The sequence below is a fragment of the Staurois parvus genome, unplaced genomic scaffold, assembly GCF_062004578.1.
Source record: "Staurois parvus isolate SC_StPar_1 unplaced genomic scaffold, SC_StPar_1.0 ptg000448l, whole genome shotgun sequence".
NCBI lineage: Eukaryota > Metazoa > Chordata > Amphibia > Anura > Ranidae > Staurois > Staurois parvus.
In genome coordinates, this window is record NW_028318244.1 from 123,498 (window position 1) to 146,214 (window position 22,717).

Consider the following 22,717-nt stretch of genomic DNA (forward strand, 5'->3'; position numbering starts at 1 on the left):
GAGATATAGGGGTGTTACATTGTGTTTGTGTGCACTAAAATTAATTTGAATGTATTTTTTACCGTAAATATAGATTTGATAAGCTGTACTGCAGTTATGTGAAATTAAAAAAATTATATCTGCTGCCAATTTATTCTCCAAGGCCTGTTCTTTCAGAAAATATAAAATGTAGGGGAGGGTAAAAAAATCTTCAGGCCTAAAAACTGCAAAAAATGGAAAACAAAAAATTCTGGTGATCATAGGGTTGAAGGTAGATGCTGCCCTAGAGAACCTCTTGCCAATCACTCCCAGCCACCACACACATCCACAGAAGCCTGAGGCTGTATGCCCAAAGACTGAGCTGTCATCAAAAGCTCTTGGTCACGGTTTTGGATTGGGAGCCAGTGAGACGGACGAGCCAATCACAGCAGTCACATGTGAGGCCGCGCTGCCTCCAGAGCATTGAAGCCGAACTAAACTTACAGATACCTCTCCTTCAATGGTGTGAGCTCCCTCGCTGACACCGTTATCTTCTCCCTGGCTTTTTCTCATTGCTGGGCTTCAGCCGTCTTCATTGGCCTGCATAAGATCATAGTTATTCGTCATCCTGACACACATGATCTGTACTGCAATATAAAGTGAGCTGCACAGTCTTCCTTCTAATGAAGACTATAAGCAGGCCGGTAGGTTTATTTTATTGTAGAAGAGACACTGCATGTCTCTTTTGCAATAAATAGCCTGCCTGCTTGCAGGTTTTTTCGTAAATGGAGACATGAGTTCTACTTTAAAGAACATTTAAAGGCCCGCTGGGAGGTGGCTTGGAAGAGGTTAAGGGCCCATTCACACCATAACCCCTGTATTTCCCTTGCTTTAATGCAAGCATATGTACATGTATTGATGTGTTTTTAAAATACGTTGTGTTGGGTTTTTTTCATGCGTTGCAATGCATTTTTTACAAGTTTTTTTATTGTCTTTCTTTCCTCTTTTTATGCTCATTATGTTGCAAAAGAAACATGCTGTTCTTCTTTTTTTTTTTTTTTTTATTTAAAGCACACTGCAAACCAATGGTGAACTAGGCTTGTTAGAATACATTTTTACCATACATGCCTAGAAAATGCACCCACCTGCATGTGGTGTGAATGAACCTTTACTTTACACAAGAAGCCGATATAAACTAATAAGACCTTGTCTCCCTCCTCTTCAAGGCCTTCTACTCTGCCATCGTGGATTTATGTGACAATGGAGGAAAAAGGCCCATGTCATCCATTAACATTGGATTTACTAAAGAGCAGGCGGATTCTATACGCCGCATCCGAAACAGCAAAGACAGCTGGGACATGCTGGGGGTGAAGCCGGGTGCCACGAGGTAACATATCCAGTCCATACCTCCTGTGTCCATCTCCTGTACTGTTTTACAGATTGGGACCGGAGTGCATTAAATCTGTTTTTAGCCCATTCACCTAAAAGTAGCCAGGCACATAAAGCGGAACTTCACTCTCTCAATCAACATTGACTATTTTTAATCCTTATGCAGCTACCATTAGTCAATAGATTAAAAAAAGTATATCATATTTACTTATTTTAAACTTTTTTTTTTTTTTTTACATTTTTTTTCAAATACTTATCATGAATTAAATAGCATTTTTGGTTTGTGGTGCTTAGATGCAGTGTAGATCAGCTTTAAAGTGTATGTAAACCTTAAAGAGGAGCTACACTGTATCTGAGCACCACAAACCAAAACCACTGTTAAATTCATTTTTAATATTCAAAGCAAACTCCCCCATCCATCCATGTCTCCAGGTTTTATTTTGCTGAGAAATCACTTTGAAAAACACCCCCCCTAGCATTTCTGGTTGTGGCCATCTTGAGTAAGGGCAGATGATTCTTGTAATGTAGAATTGATTTCCTGGAAGCCATCTGCTTTTAGCTCAGGTATGCAGAAAGGGGGGTGTGCTTAGCTGTGCAAACTCCTCCTCCCCTCCTGGGATGTATGAAATAATTTGCCTAGGCCTGGAAACCAGGAAATAGCTGAAGAGATGTGAAAAGACAAGTAAAAATAAAATACATTTTGCATATATATTAACTAATACTATCAGCACAAGGATTACAAATAGCCAATGTTCATCGTGAGAGTGGAGTTCTGCTTTAACATAGAGACTTTCTTATCTGTTGCATATACCATTGAAAGTGTTTTGTTATATCTGTTCAAAAGGGGCATATATATATATATATATATATATATATATATATATATATATATATATATCTCTCTGATGATCCTGCCAGAAATCTCATTTGATAACTTCCTGTGTTCTGTACTTGTGTTGCATCTGGTACATTGTTATGAGTTCTTTTTGAGGACTACAGAACACCTCCCCTCTGCTAGGAAGAAAAGGAAAAAGGGAGGTTTCTGTAGTCCTGATACAGTGAAGTGATTGAGTATCATCACCCTAGGACAGAAATTGTGTTACTGGCAGGATCACCAAGGGTTAATAAGTTAAAAAAAAAAGCAGTCACCTTATCTAAGGACTGGTAAGCATCAAGATATTACTTTTTTGTTTTGGGGTTTACTTATGCTGTAACATCCTCCACTGCTGATCCTTACAGAAGAAGTGTGAGCTCCGGGTTAGTGTAGATCCAGGCTTACATTGGTCTAAGCACCCTCCCCTCAAGCACATGTGATATTGATTGGACATGGTGAGTGGTCACTGAAATGAGGAAAGAGTCATATGGCCCATGAGACTCCACCAGGGCAGCAGTGGGAGCGAATGGAAAGATAAGCATCAGCAGTGAAAGGGCTTGCCTACCAAGTAACCATGTTACTTTTCCCAGCACAGACAAGTTACTGGTTCATTTTCTTTGCCAGGACGTACAGAGACCATTATTGCTTATCTCTACATCTGAAAATGCTTCATAGATCGACAGTGTTGGTATATCTGTTTCAGTTCCAGTTAACAAGTTTTATTTTCATTATATGGCCAAAAGTCTGTTGAAACCTGATAATCACACCTGTATGAATTTGTTGGACATCACAGTCCAAAACCATGGACTTAAGTATGGTGTTGGCCCCCTTTCAGACTGTAATAACCTCCATAGAGAGTATCTCTGGGAACGTGTGCACATTCAGCTAAAAAAGACCCCATAACAAATATAGAGAAGTGCAATCCTTAACATTCTTCCTGGGTGCCCCAGTGAAATATCATGTATGTGCCATGACTAAACAATAAATCAAAACGTATCACCAGCACATCTTCCATTCCTTTTATATATGTATTTATCTGTCACAGAAATACAGTAGTAACAGAGCTCTACATCAGAACATTCATCAGGCAACAATGACTATTGACTGATTGGAATACTTAGTGTTGCTAAGCCCACAACAGTAAAATCAGTCAGTATATGCAGTAAAGCATGCTTGTTATACACACTGTGGAACCTAAGGGGTCAATCCTCTGCATTGTTTAAAAAGGCTGTTTGGTCCTCTCTTCTCTGCCCCTCCTCTTGTTGAAATGACCACCTGATACAGACTGAACCCCTGGTCACATGCTCAGTTTGGTGTGTATTGCTAGAGAGGTTTTTTTTCCTCTTGGGAGGGTGCATTTCATCAGCACAGGGCCAATCAGCACTGTACAGACAGAGGGTCAGGGGTTTCATATCCTCCAAGAGCAGAAAGAAAACTCCTACAAGCTTTAACCAGTGCTCTACTGAAGTCACAAGACTGTAACTGCTGATGAGAAGAGAACAGATATAGTGGATGCAGGGTCCTAAGTTTAGTAGCACTTTAACCCCTAGATGCCAACGTCACACAAATATGCAACCTCATGGAACTGGACTTTTTCCCGTGGGGCCACATATTTGCGTACCTGTCTTTGTGCTGGGAGCGCGCCACACTGCGCACTCTCAGCACAAAGACAGCAGTGTCACTGAGAGCCCCAGGTCCCATTCTAACGATCGGGACCAGGGACGCTCGATTCTGGGTCACATGATGGCTGTGATAGCCTCTGATTGGCTATCACAGTGATCAGTCACTGTGCAGTCCTGCCCCCTTGTTTTTTTTCTCTCTCTCTTTGAATGGAGAAGAGAGATACATTGTCTCTCTCTCTAACTCCTGGCATAGATAGAAAAAAAATGTAAAAAAGATAAATATTAAAAAATAATGAAAAAACACCTAGATCAAGGTTTGACCTAGTTCAGTGCCAGGGTTTTTGTTTGGATCAAGGTCAAAAGGTCAGGATTAAAAAAAATTGGTATCAGTGTCAGTTAGTGTCAATGTCGGTGTGTTTTAGGTAAAAAGGCAAAAACAAAATTGTTTCTGGGTTGTACTATGGATACAAACAACAAATGTCATACACATATATTGTATCGCTGCGATCGTCAAGAGCTGGAGAATTTAATCTGGGTTGTTCTTTGGTGGTAGGTTATGGTAGTAACAAGAAACACACAGCTAAATAAAAAAGGATTTTTTTTTTTTACTATTTTGGGCCAGTTTTCCTTTGATAATAAAACAAAAATCAGAAGATATCCATTTCCATTTACCACCAAATGAAAGCCCAATTTGTCCTAAAAAAAACGCGGTATAATTCACTTGGATGTACAAAGTAGTTGTGATGATATGTACGGTTCTACTAACACATGTCAACGTTGCAAAATTGTGCTTAGGCATTTAGATTTTTTTTACCCTTAGGCGTGAAGGGGTTAAGGAGAACTAGTTTTAAATTTGTTGTCACAGATACCTGATGAAGGAGCTGGGTTAGAGGTCTAAAATGTTATTGCTATATTTTTATAACAGATAAATCTGTTCATTCAAAAGACCTTTCAGCAGCCAGATACTCATGATGGATGAGTAGACCTGGCTTACAATTGGCATTCCAACTCATCCCAAAGGTGTTCAGTAGGGTTGAGGTGAGGCACTGATGTTGGATGAGAAGACCTGGCGCATAATCTGCGTTCAAATTCATCCAAAAGTTGTTCAGGAGGGTTGAAATCAGGTACTGATGTTTGATGACGAGTTCTGGCTCATAATTAGTGTTCCAATCCATCCCAAAGGTGTTCAGTAGGGTTGAGGTGAGGCACTGATGTTGGATGAGAAGACCTGGCTCACAATCAGCATTCCAAGTGATATAGTAAGGTTGAGGTCAGGGATGTGTGCAGGACACTCAGGTTCCTCCACACCATACTGATCAAAGTCAAGTATTTTTACACAGAGGCACAGTCATGCTGGAACAGAAAAAGGTCTTCACCAAACTGTTAACTCAAGGTTAGAAGAGCACATTTTTTACAGTAGGGTTTCTCAACTAGGGTTCCATGGAACCCTAATCTTCCTCCAGAGGTTGCTAGGGGTTCCTTGAGCAATGCACAATTTCTGCATCTCAGGTTCTTATTGACATCAATGATCTTTTTAACTATCTGTAAGGATGTAGTTCTTCCCAATGACAAGTGTAAGGAACATTCTTCCCACTGACCATGACACGAATGTATGAGTGATAGATATGGTAATTTTAACAGGGGTCCCCTGAAACCAGAAAGTTGTTTCAAGGGTTCCTCTGTGTTGAAAACACTGTGAAAGGCTGTTCTACAATGTATTTGTATGATTAACAGTACCCTTCACTGGAAACAGCTGAACTCAATCAGTTGGGAGGGCAGTTTACATACTTTTTGGTCATCTAGTAGATGAAATGGTCAGGTTTCAGCCATATTGTAAATCTGTATTTTGGAGAATTTAAAACGAGTGGGTGGAAATTCTCAAAAGTTCACGGTGGGCAGGAAAAGAGTCAGAAACTGTGGCGGGTAAAGCTCATCACTTCTCAAAAAATATAAGAAGACAAGGCATTGACTCCACCAGTACCTGAAAATATCACATTTAATTCCATCCCATTAAAGAAACATGCAGGTCATTCTATTGGCAACATCATATTCCTTGCTACATAGTATCCTGTAAAGTGACCTTTTTTTTTTTCTTTTCTTTTTTTTTTTGAAGGCAATGATATATAATTTTTTTTTTTTTTTTTGCAGGGATGAAGTAAACAAAGCGTATCGCAAGCTGGCTGTGCTCCTTCATCCGGACAAGTGTGTGGCGCCAGGAAGCGAAGATGCCTTTAAGGCCCTCGTGAATGCTCGTACGGCTCTTCTAAAGAACATAAAGTAGAGTCAAGTTCCTCCTTCTGCCCCTAGAGGCATTGATGTCAAAGAACAGTCACCTCGAGGCTCCTCCCCTTGAGGATCATCCCCACTAGATGATTGTACCCCAGGGGGCACCCTCACCTTGTGAACTATACACTCTGGCTGGTTTTCATACACTTTTTATGGCATGCAGACACGATCTGGACTTCCCTCCATCAACACTCGCCAAGTGTGTGGGTTATGCACATGGGGGGTATGCCTCCCTTCATTTTATTTAATGTGGTTGAAGCACAAGCATTGGGTCATTTTGTTATGTTCTTTATTGCTTTTGTTTTTTTGTTGTCTCTTGCTTTTGAGTAACAGAGAAGTGTATTTGCCAAATGAAAGCCAATGTGGGTTTAAATATGGCTGTAAAGGTTAACCAGGTGATGTTTGAGCTAGTAGTAGTTGGTTAACTTCAGCTGGATTTGTTCACTTACTAATCCAAGTGGCTGAGGTCAGGTCTTTCTTCACCTTAAAGTACTGTACATGGAAAGGCCAATACACAATTAGTGTTCCCATGGCATTTAAGTGATTGCTTACATTCATTCTCTGTAAATTTCTTACAAAACCACTATAGCAGTACCCTTTTTTTTTTTTTTTTAAATGATGATTGGTTGTGGTCGGGTGACCACAAACCTTTCAGGTAATGTGCCTCACATGATGGGCAGCTACAGCTCTCTTGATAAAATGCCTAGCAGTGTCAAAATGAGGTAGGAAGATGCAATAGGGGCCAAAGCTTCCACCAGAAACAGAGGAAGCTACAGACATAAAAAATGAATAATTTGCTGAAGGAGCTTTCAGGTGTTGACAAGGCTGAGACACTATACCATTTGATTAAAGCAATGGAATGTTGTCAACCCAGCATTAGATGCATAAACAGGAAACTGACAAGATATTGGGGGAGATTTACTAAAGCTGGAGAGTGCCAAATCTGGTGCCACTATGGATGGGAGCTAGTCGGCTTCTAACTTCAGCTTTGAAACAAAAACTTGGAAGCTGATTGGTTTCTATGCAGAACTGCACCAGATTTTGCACTTTCCAGTCTTAGTGAATCAACCCCAATGAATCATTACTAGGGAAATGCAAAAATTATGAAATATAAAGCTTATATGAAAGGTTGTTATTTATTATTTAGTATATACATTTTTATTTTTGATGGATATACACTTTAAGGAAAAGAGATATGAGGTTGATTTACTAAAGCTGGAGAGTGCAGAATCTGGTGCCACTATGCATGGGAGCTAGTCGGCTTTTAACTTCAGCTTTGAAACAAAAACTTGGAAGCTGATTGGTTTCTATGCAGAACTGCACCAGATTTTGCACTTTCCAGTCTTAGTGAATCAACCCCAATGAATGATTACTAGGGAAATGCAAAAATTATGAAATATAAAGCTTATAAGAAAGGTTGTTATTTATTATTTAGTATATACATTTTTATTTTTGATGGATATACACTTTAAGGAAAAGAGATATGAGGTTTATTTACTAAAGCTGGAGAGAGTAAAATCTGGTTCAGCTCTGCATAGAAACCAATCAGCTTTCAGGTTTTATAGTCAATGCTTAATTGAACAACATGAAGTTAGAGGCTGATTGGCTGACATGCACAGCTGCACCAGATTTTGCACTCTCCAGTTATAGTAAATCAGCCCCGTTGTTTCTAGAACTGTGGAGTGCACATTTTGGACTGGCAGGACAAATGGTTCACAAGAGGCATGAAAGAAGCCAACTAAGCCAAACTGGAACAACCATCCCTTGGGGATCTTTGACACCATCCATCTTCCATATATAAGGCCATTTAACATCTCTGGCAGCTTCACCATTCACACCTTGTCTTGTAAGTTTGTGGCACCATGGTGCTTGGATTATGCTATTAGAATGTGGTGGTTTTACAAACGTTTGACACCTCCCATCCTGTTCTAGACAATCAACATCTGCTTTGACACCTGTCATGGTGATTGGATTGAGGTAGCTGTACTACCTGTGTTGATATAAACAATGGTGTATCTTCCTGATACCCATTAGAACTAAAGACATTATCGAAGAACCTATCAAAATGTCTTTAACATTACAGAGCAAGTCCAGTTGAATCTGACCAACTGCTATCAACTTTGAGGTGTAATGCGGTTGTAAACCTCAGATATGAAATATGAACAAAGCATTTCCCTCTGTAATGGGCACTTGTCTCAATCCAGAGCACTAAGTGTCATTTATTACTGCTGCTTTGTTCCTCTATCAGTATGAATCACCTCTGACAAGTTTTCCTGACACAAAGAGAAGAATGGTGACAGCGGAGGGACCTCCAGCACATTGACAGCCTCAGCTCTGTTCCTGTGTGCTGTGTGAAGTGGATGTGTCCCTTCCCTGCAATCAGCTCACTGAGCTATGCAGTGTGTAATTTCAGCTCTCTGAGCCTTTTTTTCTGAACTCTTAGACAAGCTGCAGTTTTAACAGATGTAGAGAGAAGACTTCAGATAAACAGGTACAACTTATTTAGGATGATTTGTTTAATCTATGTGTATTACCTGAAGGCAGTCACTTCATTGTCATATGTAAGGGTTTACAACCACTTTAAAGAACCTCTGTAGCCAGGAAAATACAGAGGGTCAACTCCCCAACCAAAAACTGACATTTCAGTTTTAAAAGCTTTGACATTTTAAAAATGTGTCCATCCCTGGACAAATGAGTGAGAGGAAATATATGAAAGGGAACTTTTTGGTACAATAGGGACAGTTTTTTGTTGTGATTATGGGCCTTCTTGGGGAGATGACGGAGAGAATAAAAACCTAACAACTCTTCCCTACCCAAAATGGGAAAGTTTGGGCTAGAATCTGTCTTTGAAACACATTTATTGGTAACAGTAATACGTTGCACTCATAAAAGTAACTTCAGATACAAGTTATTGATAGTGGGCTATATTGTGACACAAGTCCCTCCAGCAGTAACCCTCCATTCACATCAAGCCCAACTTTGAAATCATGCGACTTAGTGAAGTTGCACGATTTCAAAGTCTGGGGACCCGTCGATGTCTGATACAGATGTCTATGCAAATCGCACCAAAAGTAGTGCATGTACTACTTTTGAAATCGGTGTGGCTCCGGCCAAGTTGGAACCGCACTGGCTCCGGCCAAGTTGGACCGTTCCAATTGCGGATAATTGGGTGCGACTTGGCCAAGTCGCATCCAGTGTGAACCAAGGCTCAACGCAAGCTGCTCTCTGCATACAGGCAAGAAAAAAATACAATACTAGTGTGGGAAAAGGGAACTGAGAACATGTTGTTAGTATCCTCCTCCTGTGCTGGTGCCACTTTCTTTTGGCTGGGCACTGAGTACACTTGTAGTTTCCCAATGGCCAGGGCACATGCCTTACCACTGGAAGGGTGGTCCACCATACATAGCTTGTTTCTGGCATTGCTTTTGTGAGTACAATGTTTACCAACGAGTGTGTTTTATGCTTACTACACTAAGGATGTTTTTTTTTCACTACTTTTTCTGTTCTCTAGTCATTGGAGCTCCCAATCCTCTCTTATGAGTTGGCTGCTTTATTTATCTGTAGTTTATTTCTATATTAAGGCATTAGGACTACCTCCGCCAAATTGATCAATATAGGTGTGCATTAAGCTGGCCATAGATGGAGCGATTTTCATTCCACGGGTTGCAGGAAAGAAAATCGGTTGATTCCTCCCTCAACACAGCATTGATGGAGAGAATCCCACTTGCATAGTTACTTTGTGGTCCTGGGTTTGGGGGGCACGCGTGGGGAGGGGTAATGTAGCTGTCCCAGTCGGGAGAACACATGGTGATTATTGCTAGCTGGCAATAATTGCATGAAAAATCCGATAGACTGGTTGTAATCAAAGTTGATCAATCGATACCATCAGCCTGCCCATGCATGTTTCGAATCTTGGCCGTCCCTGCTGAACCGGCTGAGATTTGAACCGTTTCTGGCCGGCTTTACTGTATTTGCACTTAAAATGGATCAATATTTCTATATTTGGCTTCCACCACTAGCCTGCAGCTAAGGACTGCTGCTCATTCTGTGAGAGCAACAATTTCACTGCAGCGGTCTGACATGCGGCCTCCTCCATTGAGGCAGACCAGTATCTCTTCAATCAGCTGGGAGGACTCCAGTCCCTGTATCTTATTGTATACAGCCTAAAATGTCCAGGGAGTAGAAGAGACTGGAACACGAAAACAAATATCCAAGGCAGGTAGTGGTGTTTCCCCTGCAGTATTACCAGAATGGATGGTGCTTATTATTGACCGATTTATGCTTTTGTAGACCCTGATGAGAGTCGGGTTTAAACTGTCTATAAAGTGCTTTTTTGAGAAGGTAAATTAATATCTATACCAAAAAATTAGGAGCATGGCAAATGTGGATTGGAAGCAGATTTGCAAGGAGCTGTGGCTCTCCTGGAATTGTTCCTCCTCCCTGGGCAGGTTAATAGCAGTGGGAGCCATTGGCCCCTGTCAATCAACACCAGGAGCAGGGCTGAGTCCTGCTATCTGCATCAATGGATGCAGCAGTGAGACTCGGGAGCAAGCCCGCACGAGTGCCCACGTGGCAATCTACTTCCTATTGGGGGCACCAGCAGGAGCGACGGTGGGGGACCCAAGAAGAGGAGGATCAGGGCTGCTCTGTTCAATTTTATTGGACAGAGCAGGTAAGTATAGACATGTTTATTTTTTTTTTTTCCCCTTTACAACCACTTTAATTGCGTTTTAGATGTAAACATTTTGTCTGACGCTGCCCTGGATTATAGGTCTACCAGAAAGTGTACCTCCAGGAAAACTTTTTTTCAGTTTTGGGTACTGGTTCAATGCTCTGACAGTATTATATTTCTCCCTATATCAGGTATATCTCCGCTCAAGGTGTTCTGGTAGCTCTAGTGTCTCACAGTAATATAAGGGTGCAGGCTGTTTTATACTTCATCCTGAAAGCAGGGAAATAAGGGGATGAGAGATGCCGCACACCACTAGCTCAGCAGGTGAAAAGAAATGTGATTGGCCCTGAGCCCTGTCTCATGCAAGATCATCATCATCTCTATGATGAAGTCCTGACGAGCAGGGCAAAACGTATCAGAGACGGGGCTCAGGAGGAGCTCAAGGCTAAGGCCAATCACTTTTTGTATTCACCTCTTGAGCCTAGTGGTGTGCAGCATCTCTCATCCCCTCATACTTCCCTGCTTTCAGGAATATATTCCTGTCAGTGTCCCAATTACTTGCTCGTTGGACAAGAAGTATGGGGAACCTTCTCTAGTGGGAGTCAGTTACAAGCTAATAAATGTTAATTCCTTCCCTGCTAAACTAAATAAAATTTTGCTCTTTTATCCCTTCCTGTCTGCAGTCCCTATATTAATGTTCTTTAGCACAATACTAAGTGCCAAGGATGCTGTCCATTACCTCCCTAGTGGTCTGATTATGTCCATATTTCTGTGCTCAAAGCGGTACATTTTTTTTGCATGAAAATATGTATTTTTTTTATTTTAGGCCTGTAATTTTTAGGAATAACTCACTGAAATCTGTCCGAACAAGAGTCTAGTAAACATCCCGGGTATGATAAAATTTGAAACACGAAATCATAAATTATAATTTAACAAATAATCATAAAAAATAATAATATAATAAATTTAATTAAATAATATATTCAAACCAAAAACACTGAAATTTGAAATAGAGCGCCAAGTTCGCACAGCGCTGAGCAAAGTCGCAGAATCATTTTCAGTGTCTGATGATGAATTTCCCCCATGAATCATCACTCAGTTCTGCAAGTGGTTCTAATTTACTATCGCTGTTCTCTAGCCGGTCTAAAACCGCTTTTGACCTAAAGGGACGCTTTTCGGACACCATGGACGTTTCTCAGTTTCCAGGCAGAAAGAACAGTAAAAATGCAGGCAGGGCACAGGACAGAGCACTCGGGACAAAATGTATGTGAAATGGTTTGATACAGGAATGTTATACTATGTGATTTTAGTGAATGTCACTTTTACCATTTTCAAATTTCCCGCCAGTTCCGTCCTCCGTACGTCCCGACGTCACAGGGAACGGAACCTGGAAGACAGATGCCGGTGTCGGCCAGAGGACATTGACAGGGACACTGTGGGGGGGGGGATTGCGGGAGCTCAGGCCAAGGTAAGTACAGAAGGGATCAATGAGCAACGCTGCAGGGTATTCCCGAGTGTAGCTCAGGGTTACCGCTTGTGGTGCTGAAACTTTACCCCGAACTACACTCGGGAATACCGCCAGGGAGGTTAATAAAGGTGATCCCTTTTGGAGCCAGTGGTGGACACTGCCTGGTGCTAGCTCTCCAACCCTGCTGTCACTGGCAGTTAGATTGGTCTCCAAACATATATCATCAGTGACATAGCGATCACATGCAGGCTGGAGGATTCATTGACAAAATAAAGCTTCAGCCTACAGATGCCACTGCAGTGTGCCTCCGTTTAATACTGTAACTATCAGACACAATCAAAGTATTAACATATAATAAAATAATTTTTAGTAACCAAAAAGCTGGATATATATAGTGAAATAAATATTAAAATTATTTAGGAATTTAAATTAGTCAAATATTTATTGTTTAGTTTAACTGACAAACGTTGACGCTGCTAAATCTGGCCTGGCTACCTAGGCATCAATGACCATTGGTCAAGATAGGGTAAAGCCTGGTACACACTACTAGTTTTTGTTTGGTCTTTTTCGTTCAACCCGGCAGGCTGAACGAAAAAAAAAAAAAAGACAGCTTAGGAGGAGCCGCTGCACTAACTAGCCGATATTAGTACAGTGATCTCCCCCGCTTTGCTATTGTGTTCTGACAGGGGGAGGCAGCCCCCCAGTCAGAACATCCGGAGTGCCATTGGCTGATACTGCTGATCGGCAGATCTTTTCTACAGAAGGGGACGAACAGGCAGAATCTGTCGGGACTCTCTGCCATACACATGAGCCAGATGTCGGATGGTTTCTATTGAACTGGCTGATGCCACCCAACATTTGGCTATTGGTGTATTAGGCTCTAGAGCTCTCCCCCCCCAACCAAAAGGGAAATGTAAATGAGTGAAACTAACCATTTTTAATAATAACATTTAAAGTATTCAAATATTTTCATCTTTTACGAATCCGTAACCGGCAATTACAAGGCACAGATCCTTTGAGAAAACTGTATGGCCTTTTTGTGAATTGAGTTCTAAATGGTGGAGTGCTCTTACTCTGTTTATTGGCGTTCCATTTATATTGGTGTCAGAAAGAAACTTTCATTTTCAGGCCTTTGAATCTTTTATTTAGTGCCATGTGTTTTAAAATCAGTCGTTTCAATTACAAATCCTGTTTAATTTACACAGCTGTTAATAAGCCCCCATCAAGGAGAGACGGAGGAAGCCATTTTTTTAATTGGTTCAGTATGGTTTTATCTTTTTAATACTGTTTGTTTTGTACTGTTACTTTGTATATTTTGTGCTTGTGTCTTTATTAGGCATAAAATATTTATGTTTCAGTGAAGACTCATGTCTTGATTTTGTTAATATTCACAATATTATTATTATACAGGATTTATATAGGGCCAACAGTTTGCACAGCGCTTTTTTCAAAATGGAGGCAGACCGTACAATAACGATACATTTTAATGCAAGAGGAATCAGAGGGCCCTGCTTGTTACAGCTTACAATCTAGAAGGAAGGGTCAAGTGAAGCAAAAGGTAATAACTGTAGAGGATAAGCTGATGGAGAAAGTAAAAATACAGTTTATTACTTAGAATCTGGATAGGCCTCTCTGAAGGGATGGGTTTTTAGGGTTTGCCTAAAGGTGGATAGAGTAGGAGATAATCAAACAGTTTGGGGTAAGGAGTTTCAAATGTTGGGAGAGGTTCTGGAGAAGTCCTGCAGGTGAGCATTGGAGGAAGTGAAGGGTAATGAGGTATCGAGTAATGTGTAGTGAACTAATTGGTGATCCACTGAACCTTTCACAAATCTGACCTTGTTAGTCATTCAGCAGTTATCCTCAGAATAACATCCTGTTGGCCATATTACAGTACTTCCGAACCTTGGTCTAGGGACCAGTGTGGTCTTGTTCAGCATCATCTAGAGCAACGGTGTGTACAGCAAGCTTTTACAAAGCTATTCTCAAGCTGCAACCTAAGGCACATGTGCTGGGGATGGGGGGAGGGGGGGTTGGTCGGTTGTAGGAGGGGGAATTTGGGCACCCAATGTCATTTGGCAGAAATGTCTTCTGGTATTTGATACAGGAATTGGGGTGATCTGAGGTGTAAGGGTACAAGATAAGTACTGATCTGATATGCAAAGGTTCAGGAATTGGGCTGATCTGATATGTGAAGGTGCAGGAATTGGGGTAATCTGTGGTGAGAAGGTGCAGGAATTGGGGTAATCAAAGGTCTGAAGGTGCAGAAATTGGGGAGATCTGAGGTGTGAAGGTACAAGATAGGGACTGATCTGATATGTGAAGGTGCAGGAATTGGGCTGATCTGATATGTGAAGGTGCAGGAATTGGGGTAATTGAGGTGGGAAAGTGAAGGAATTTGGGTGAGCTGAGGTGTGAAGATGCAGGAATTAGGATGATCTGAGGTATGAAGGTGCAGGAATTGGGGTGATCTGAGGTGTGCAGGTGCAAGAATTGGGGTGATCTAATATATGAAGGTACAGGAACTGGGGTTGTCTGAGGTGTGAAGGTGCAGGAACTGGGATTATCTGAGGTGAGAAGGTGCAGGAATTAGGGTGATCTGAGGCGTGAAGGTGCAGGAATTGGGATGATCTGAGGCGTGAAGGTGCAGGAATTGGGGTGATCTGAGGCGTGAAGGTGCAGGAATTGGGGTGATCTGAGGCGTGAAGGTGCAGGAATTGGGATGATCTGAGGCGTGAAGGTGCTGGAATTGGGATGATCTGAAGCATGAAGGTGAGGGAACTGGGGTGATCTGAGGTGTGAAGGTGCTGGAATTGGGGTGATCTGAGGCGTGAAGGTGCAGGAATTGGGGTGATCTGAGGCGTGAAGGTGCGGGAATTGGGATGATCTGAGGTGTGAAGGTGCTGGAATTGGGATGATCTGAAGCGTGAAGGTGAGGGAACTGGGGTGATCTGAGGTGCGAAAGTACAGGAATTGGGGTGAACAGAGGTGTGACGGTACAGGGATTGGGGTGAACTGTGGTGTGAAGGCCCATATAAGATGGTCACTACACAGCCCAGAATAGCCACCAATGCCAAAAGATCCTGACACCAGGATAAGGCTTACTTACAGACTACATGGTGATGAGAGACCACGGGCCACAATTTCCTTAGTTGTTTCTTAAAGCAGAACTATACCTAGAATCCAGCGATACGCAGTCACCGAAACGCATTGACATCTTCAGGCGGCCGACTTGTGGGTCTCACCGGGTAGAGATTATGTCACTGACACGCATACGCAGTAGTTTCATCAGATTTGGCATTGCTGAATTTGTGCAGTGAGATGCACTTGCACGGCTTACTGTACAGGGGTGGACATGCAGGTAAGTAGCTTTAATGTCTCTTCCGCATTACAAATCCTGCCTGTCCACACATTTTCTTTGTAGAGCCTAAAGTTCCACTTTAAGGGGACAGTCTCACCTTGTCTTGGAATACAGTTTGGGTATTTGCGTGCTATGCTGCAAGATCCATATAAACCTGAGCGCTCCAGTGCAGGAACTTGAGCCCTAACGGTTAATAGTACACTTCCCGGTGGGAGAGGTTTTGAGGAACTGAAGGACCTTTTAGCTTCCAATTCCACCCCTTTAATTAGGACCTTCTTAGATTCCAAGATTCAGGTATAAAGACACTTCAAGAGGTCTTTGCATTGCTTGTTGTGCACAAAATTGTAATCTGTCATTGCTTAGTACTTTTGCCATTCCATATATTGCTTTGTGGGGAGTATTTCCCAAAATTAAACCTCTTTCTTTCGGTGTGTCAAAGGGTGTGGCATTGCCAGAAAGATCGTTGTCACCCAGAATCAGGGGACCCATCCATCAGCAGATACTTCGAGGGTAAGTGCTACAGGGAGAACTTGAGATCTGAGTTTTGGAGGCAGCTCTCTGTCAGACCGAATATCCTTTGGGGGGGGGGGGGGTCTCTGGAAATGTCTAACGGATGTGGGGAGTTGGAAAGCACCACAGAGATTATGTAAGTCCCAATTTTGCACAAGTGGTCATAAGAATCCAATGCATTTTGGGGGCTCAGCTTGGGGGGCTATTCTAGTCTTTTATCTTCTATTTTTTTTTTATTCTATTCTGTTTTATTCTATTATTTTCCATTGTATTCTGTTTTATTCTATTTTTTTTTCCAAGCCATTCTATTCTGTGTTATTGTATTATTTTCCTTTATATTCTATTTTATTTTCCATTCTATTCCGTTTTATTCTGTTCCTTTCCTTTCTTTTCTATTCTATTCTTTTCTATTACAGTGAAGGAAATAAGTATTTGATCCCCTGCTGATTTTGAATGTTTGCCCACTCACAAAGAAATCAGTCTAAAAATTGAATGGTAGGTGTATTGTAACACTGAGAGACAGAATAGCAACAAAAAATTCAGCAGAAATGCATGTCTAACAAACGATGCACTGATTTGCATGTTCGTGAGGGAAATAAGTATTTGATCCCCTATCATTCAGCAGGATTTCTGGCTACCAGGTGTCTTTAATACAGGTAACAAGCTGAGATTAGAAGCAGTCTCTTAAAGAGAGTGCTGCTAATCTCATTTTGTTACCTGTATAAAAGACACCTGTCCACAGGAGCAATCAAACAATCAGATTCCAAACTTTCCACCATGGCAAAGACCAAAGAGCTGTTCAAGGATGTCAGGGACAAGATTGTAGACCTACACAAGGCTGGACTGGGCTTCCAAACTATCGCCAAGCAGCTTGGTGAGAAGGTGACAACAGTTGGTGCAATCATTCGCAAATGGAAGAAACACAAAACAACTGTCAGTCTCCCTGGTGCACCATGCAGGATCTCACCTCGTGGAGTGTCAATGATCATGAGAACAGTGAGGAATCATCCCAGAACTACATGTGAGGATCTTGTCAATGATCTCCAGGCAGCTGAGACCACAGTCACCAAGAAAACAATTGGTAACACACTACGCCGACAAGGATTGAAATCCTGCAGTGCCCGCAAGGTCCCTCTGCTCAAGAAAGCACATGTCCAGGCCCATCAGAAATTTCCCACTGAACATCTGAATGATGCAGAGGAGGACTGGTTGAAAGTGTTGTGGTCAGATGAGAACAAAATCGAGTTCTTTGGCATCAACTCAACTCGCCGTGATTGGAGGAGGAGGAATGCTGCCTATGACCCCAAGAACACCATCCCACCTGTCAAACATGGTGGTGGAAACATTCTGCTTTGGGGGTGTTTTTCTGCCAAGGGGACAGGACAACTGCACCACATCAAAGGGACAATGGACGGGCAATGTACCATCAAATCTTGGGTGGGCACCTTCTTCCCTCAGCCAGGGCATTGAAAATGGGTCGTGGATGGGTGTTCCAGCATGGCAATGACCCAAAACACACAGCCAAGGCAACAAAGGAGTGGCTCAAGAAGACGCACATTAAGGTCCTGGTGTGGCCTAGCCAATCTCCAGACCTTAATCCGATTGAAAATCTGTGGAGGGAGCTGAAAATTCGAGTTGCCAAACCTTAATGACTTGGAGAGGATCTGCCAAGAGGGGTGGGCCAAAATCCCTACTGAGATGTGTGCAAACCTGGTGGCCAACTACAGGAAACGTCTGACCTCTGTGATTGCCAACAAGGGATTTGCCACCAAGTACTAAGTCATGTTTTGTGAAGGGGATCAAATACTTATTTCCCTCATGAACATGCAGATCAGTGCATCATTTGTTAGACATTTATTTATTTTGAATTGTTTGTTGCTATTCTTTCTCTCAGTGTTACAATACACCTACCATGCGATTTTTAGACTGATCATTTCTTTGTGAGTGGGCAAACATTCAAAATCAGCAGGGGATCAAATACTTATTTCCTTCACTGTATATATTTTTTTTTACTCTATTCAGCAGCCTAAGATGAAATCACCTTATTTCACTTTTATACCTTATGGAATTTATTTAGAATTTGAATTAATTTTCGAATTCGGATGATTTGTTTTGTTATAGCTTATTTCTGATTCTTTATTACTTATTTATTACTATTGTGATTTGAAATTTTGGATATATCCGAATCTCCGAATAAGGAACATTTTGTCCAAATTTTGATTCATAATGAAACAAATTGCACATATCTAGAGATTCTACTAATTCAGGAACATCAATCAGGTTGCCTTCTCCCTATTAATTATTAGCACTTAAGGCACTTAAGAATTGACAGGAGTAATAATCCTTCACCTCTAATCAAAACTACAGAAAAGCTTTGACTGAAATTTTACTTTGACCTCCCAGCCATTTACATATCAGATTTTTTACAAATCCGGAAACCAAGAGCCATAGTCATAGAATTCCAGCCAAACCACTTAACATAGAGATGAAATGCATACAGGAGAGAAGTTTTATATGCCAAAGTATTTGTATTGATGTCCATCCAGTCTTAAGATTTACACCACCCTGCCACAGTCTTGTCTAGCAGGGGAGAAGACTTGACGTATCTCTGTTAACCACATGCCGCCCAGCCACTGTATAAATACATTGGCAGGGCGGCACGGCTGGGCAAAACCACGTTTTAAAACATGTGTTTTCAAAACAGGTAGGGGGCGCGCGCCGCCGCCCTACCTGTCCCGCCGATCACGGCCGCGGATGTCAGTCGCCGCGTCACAGCCGGTCGTTACCGGCGATTAGCGGCAATCACTGACAAAGAGCACAGCTGCAGTAGCTCTGCTTTCTGTCAGTTCCCTGACAGCTCCTGACACGCTGATCGGGACAGAAGAGTTTATCTGTCCGGATCAGTGTGTCGCTGTGCAGTACACACCCCGCCCCCTAGTAAAACACTCCCCTCACACAGTTAACTCTTTCAGTGAATAATAAACTTAACCCTTTCCTCCCCAGTGCCATTAGTACAGTATCAGTGTTTTGTTTTTTTTTGCACTTATCACTGTATTGGTGTCACTGGGGATGTCAGTAACCCCAAGTCAGTTCACCCCCAGTGTCAGAATGTCCGCCATAGTCCCGCAGTCCCGCCATAAGTCGCTGATCGCCGCCATATGTCGCTGATCGCCGCCATTATTAGTATAAAAAAAAATTTAAAATCCCAGTATCTTTCCCGCCATTTGTAAACGCTATAACTTTCACGTAAGCCAATTAATTTACACGTATTGGGTTTTTTTTTCAGCAAAGACATGTCGCAGAATGCATTTTGGCAGAAATTTATGACTAAATTTGATTTTTAAATTTTTTTTTACTGGACATGTTTTATAGCAAAAAGTCCAAAATATTGTTTTTTTTCCTCAAAATTGTCAGCTTTTTTTTTTTATAGCACAAAAAATGAAAAACACACAGGCGATCAAATACCACAAAAAGAAAGCTCAATTTGTGGGGAAAAAAAGGATGTAAATTTCATTTATGTACCGTAGTGCATGACAGCGCAATTATCCGTTAAACTAGCACAGCGCTGTATAGCAAAAAAATGGCGTAAATTGCAGTATCTATACCATAGTTTGTAGACGCTATAACTGTCACACAAAGCAATCAATATACACTTATTGGGATTTTTTTTTACCAAAAACATGGAGCAGAATACATTTTTGCCTAAATTTATAACCAACTTTGAGTTTACTATATATTTTTTATAGCTGAAAGTAAAAAATATTGTTTTTCTTCAAAATTTTTGGTCTTTTTTTGTTTATAACGTGAAAAATAAAAAGCGCACAGGTGATCAAATACCACCGAAAGAAAGCTCTATTTGTGTGAAAAAAAGGATCGTTTTTTTAAAATTTCATTTGGGTGCAGCATTGCATGACCGCGCAATTATCAGTTGAATTAGTGCAGCGCCGAGTAGCAAAAAGAGGCCTGGTCATTAAGGGGGGTAAATCCTCAGGAGGGCAAGTGGTTAAAATTCTACTGAGATCCTATCCCTACATCTGTGTTGGACAGTGAAGTAGAAGCAGCCGACTGATAAGTTCATCTATCCCTCTGATCTTTCCACCAATCAGCTAGCTTTTTGCACTGCAGCACAACATATTGGTTCCTTGTGCTTCTTCTCCCTCCCCCTTTCTGAGCTCTGCTGTACAGACTACAAGAGGCTGATAACAGATTAAATTCAGATACCTACATGTTCGATTGTTTGTTTTTTTATATCTTCCCAGAGTCCAGCTTTAGGGATAGTTCACACTATATGCAGTCCAGTGCGTTTTTTTCTGCATCAAAAATGTGTGCACAGTGTTTTCCATGTATTTCAATGGCCCTAGTTCACACCAGTGCAGTCAGTCCTAGTCAGTTTCCGATGTAGAGAAAAAAAAGTAGAACATGCTGCATTTTTTCTGTACAGAAACATACTGGAACATGACAAACTGCATCAAAACTGCACCAGAACAGGGGCGGACTGACCATTAGAGCACTCGGGCACTGCCCGAGGGCCCGGGGTCAGTAGGGGGCCCCATGAGATGACCCTGGTACATTTCATTGGCTTTTTCATAGGCTTTTTTGGGTGTGGGCGAGGACACAGGGGCCCCATGATCCCCTATTTCCCGGGGGCCCCATGAGTTGTCAGTCCGCCCCTGCACCAGAACTACATGTGGTCTGAACTGTAAGCAAAAACGTATGTGGAATGAACCCAGAGTACATTTTTGTGGTGTGAACTTGCCCTAAGCATGTTCTACTTTTTTTCTGCACCGGAAACTGACTGGAGCTGAATGCACTAGTGTGAACCAGGGCCATTGGAATACATGGAAAACACTGCGCATGCATTTTTGATGCAGAAAAAAAGCGCACTGAACTGCATCTAGTGTGAACTAGCCCTAAAAGAGAAACATAAAATGTGTTAATTATATCTACAGTATTCAACGCTTATGTGAACGATGATTAGAGATCATACGTTGTTTTTTTTCCCGGGACATAAAATAACCCCATTAAAAAGCAAGGAAGATTTGAGGAGTTCAGGAGAAAGTAATGCAGAGTGCAAAGGTCAGCAGTAACGAACAGTGCAGAGGTCAGTAATGTGTAACAGAGTGCACAGGCCAAGAGTATGTAAAGCAGAGTGCAGGGGTCAGTATGGTACCTGACCGCTGTCTGCTGTCCTAACACAGCCCTGCATTGTGCCTGACCTCTGTCTGCTGTCCTAACACAGCCCTGCATTGTGCCTGACCTCTGTCTGCTGTCCTAACGCAGCCCTGCATTGTACCTGATCTCTGTGTGTTGTCCTAACACAGCCCTGCATTGTACCTGACCTCTGTGTGCTGTCCTAACACAGCCCTGCATTGTACCTGATCTCTGTGTGTTGTCCTAACACAGCCCTGCATTGTACCTGACCTCTGTGTGCTGTCCTAACACAGCCCTGCATTGTGCCTGACCTCTGTGTGCTGTCCTAACACAGCCCTGCATTGTACCTGACCTCTGTGTGCTGTCCTAACACAGCCCTGCATTGTGCCTGACCTCTGTGTGCTGTCCTAACACAGCCCTGCATTGTGCCTGACCTCTGTCTGCTGTCCTAACACAGCCCTGCATTGTGCCTGACCTCTGTGTGCTGTCCTAACACAGCCCTGCATTGTGCCTGACCTCTGTGTGCTGTCCTAACACAGCCCTGCATTGTGCCTGACCTCTGTGTGCTGTCCTAACACAGCCCTGCATTGTGCCTGACCTCTGTGTGCTGTCCTAACACAGCCCTGCATTGTTCCTGACCTCTGTGTGTTCTCCTTACACAGCCCTGCATTGTACCTGATCTCTGTGTGTTGTCCTAACACAGCCCTGCATTGTACCTGACCTCTGTGTGTTGTCCTAACACAGCCCTGCATTGTGCCTGACCTCTGTGTGTTGTCTAAACACTTACCCCATCCAAGACTGAAGAAATAAAACCCCAACAGCGTTGTAGATGGCAGACACTGCTGAGAAGGCCAGGGCAAGATTTTAAACACTTCCGTAACTCACCATTAAAGGGAAATGAATGCTTTACAGTCCCTTTTTGTTTTAATATTTTGTGGTGGTTTCATTTTTTTTGTTTTATTTTACAAACAAATACACACAAATGCTACAACAGGGTGCACAAAAGTGTGACTGCTCCCCCAATTCCTGACACTATCTCTCAGGGTCTCTTTGAGATCTCTGAGCTGAATTCCCAGGTCTTTACACCCACTGTCCTCGTGATGAAGGGTTCCCACCATCCCTGTGCCGAGTTCCCGGGTCTGTACATCTGTTGTGCCCATTTATGAGGGGTTCCCACCATCCCTGTGCTGCGTTCCCGGGTCTGTACATCTGTTGTGCCCATTATGAGGGGTTCCCACAATCCCTGTGCTGAGTTCCTGGGTCTGTACACCTGTTGTGCCCTTTATGAGGGGTTCCCACCATCCCTGTGCTGAGTTCCCAGGTCTGTACACCTGCTGTGCCCTTTATGAGGGTTCCCACCATCCCTGTGCTGAGTTTCTGGGTCTGTACACCTGCTTTCCCCATTATGAGGGGTTCCCACCACCCCTGC

At 42.3% G+C, this 22,717-nt stretch overlaps 1 protein-coding gene across 2 annotated transcripts in view; it reads left to right on the forward strand.

Moving 5' to 3' along the window:
* DNAJC27 (DnaJ heat shock protein family (Hsp40) member C27) overlaps positions 1-13,626 on the forward strand; it is a 65,486-nt gene extending 51,860 nt beyond the window's left edge. For both annotated transcript variants that reach the window (XM_089688161.1, XM_089688162.1), the window contains 2 exons: positions 1,185-1,345; positions 5,992-13,626. In XM_089688161.1, the coding sequence (XP_089544287.1) occupies positions 1,185-1,345; positions 5,992-6,124 (294 nt within the window). In that variant the 3' untranslated portion in view covers positions 6,125-13,626. The remainder of the gene's footprint in view (positions 1-1,184; positions 1,346-5,991) is intronic.
* The last annotated feature ends 9,091 nt before the right edge of the window (positions 13,627-22,717 follow it).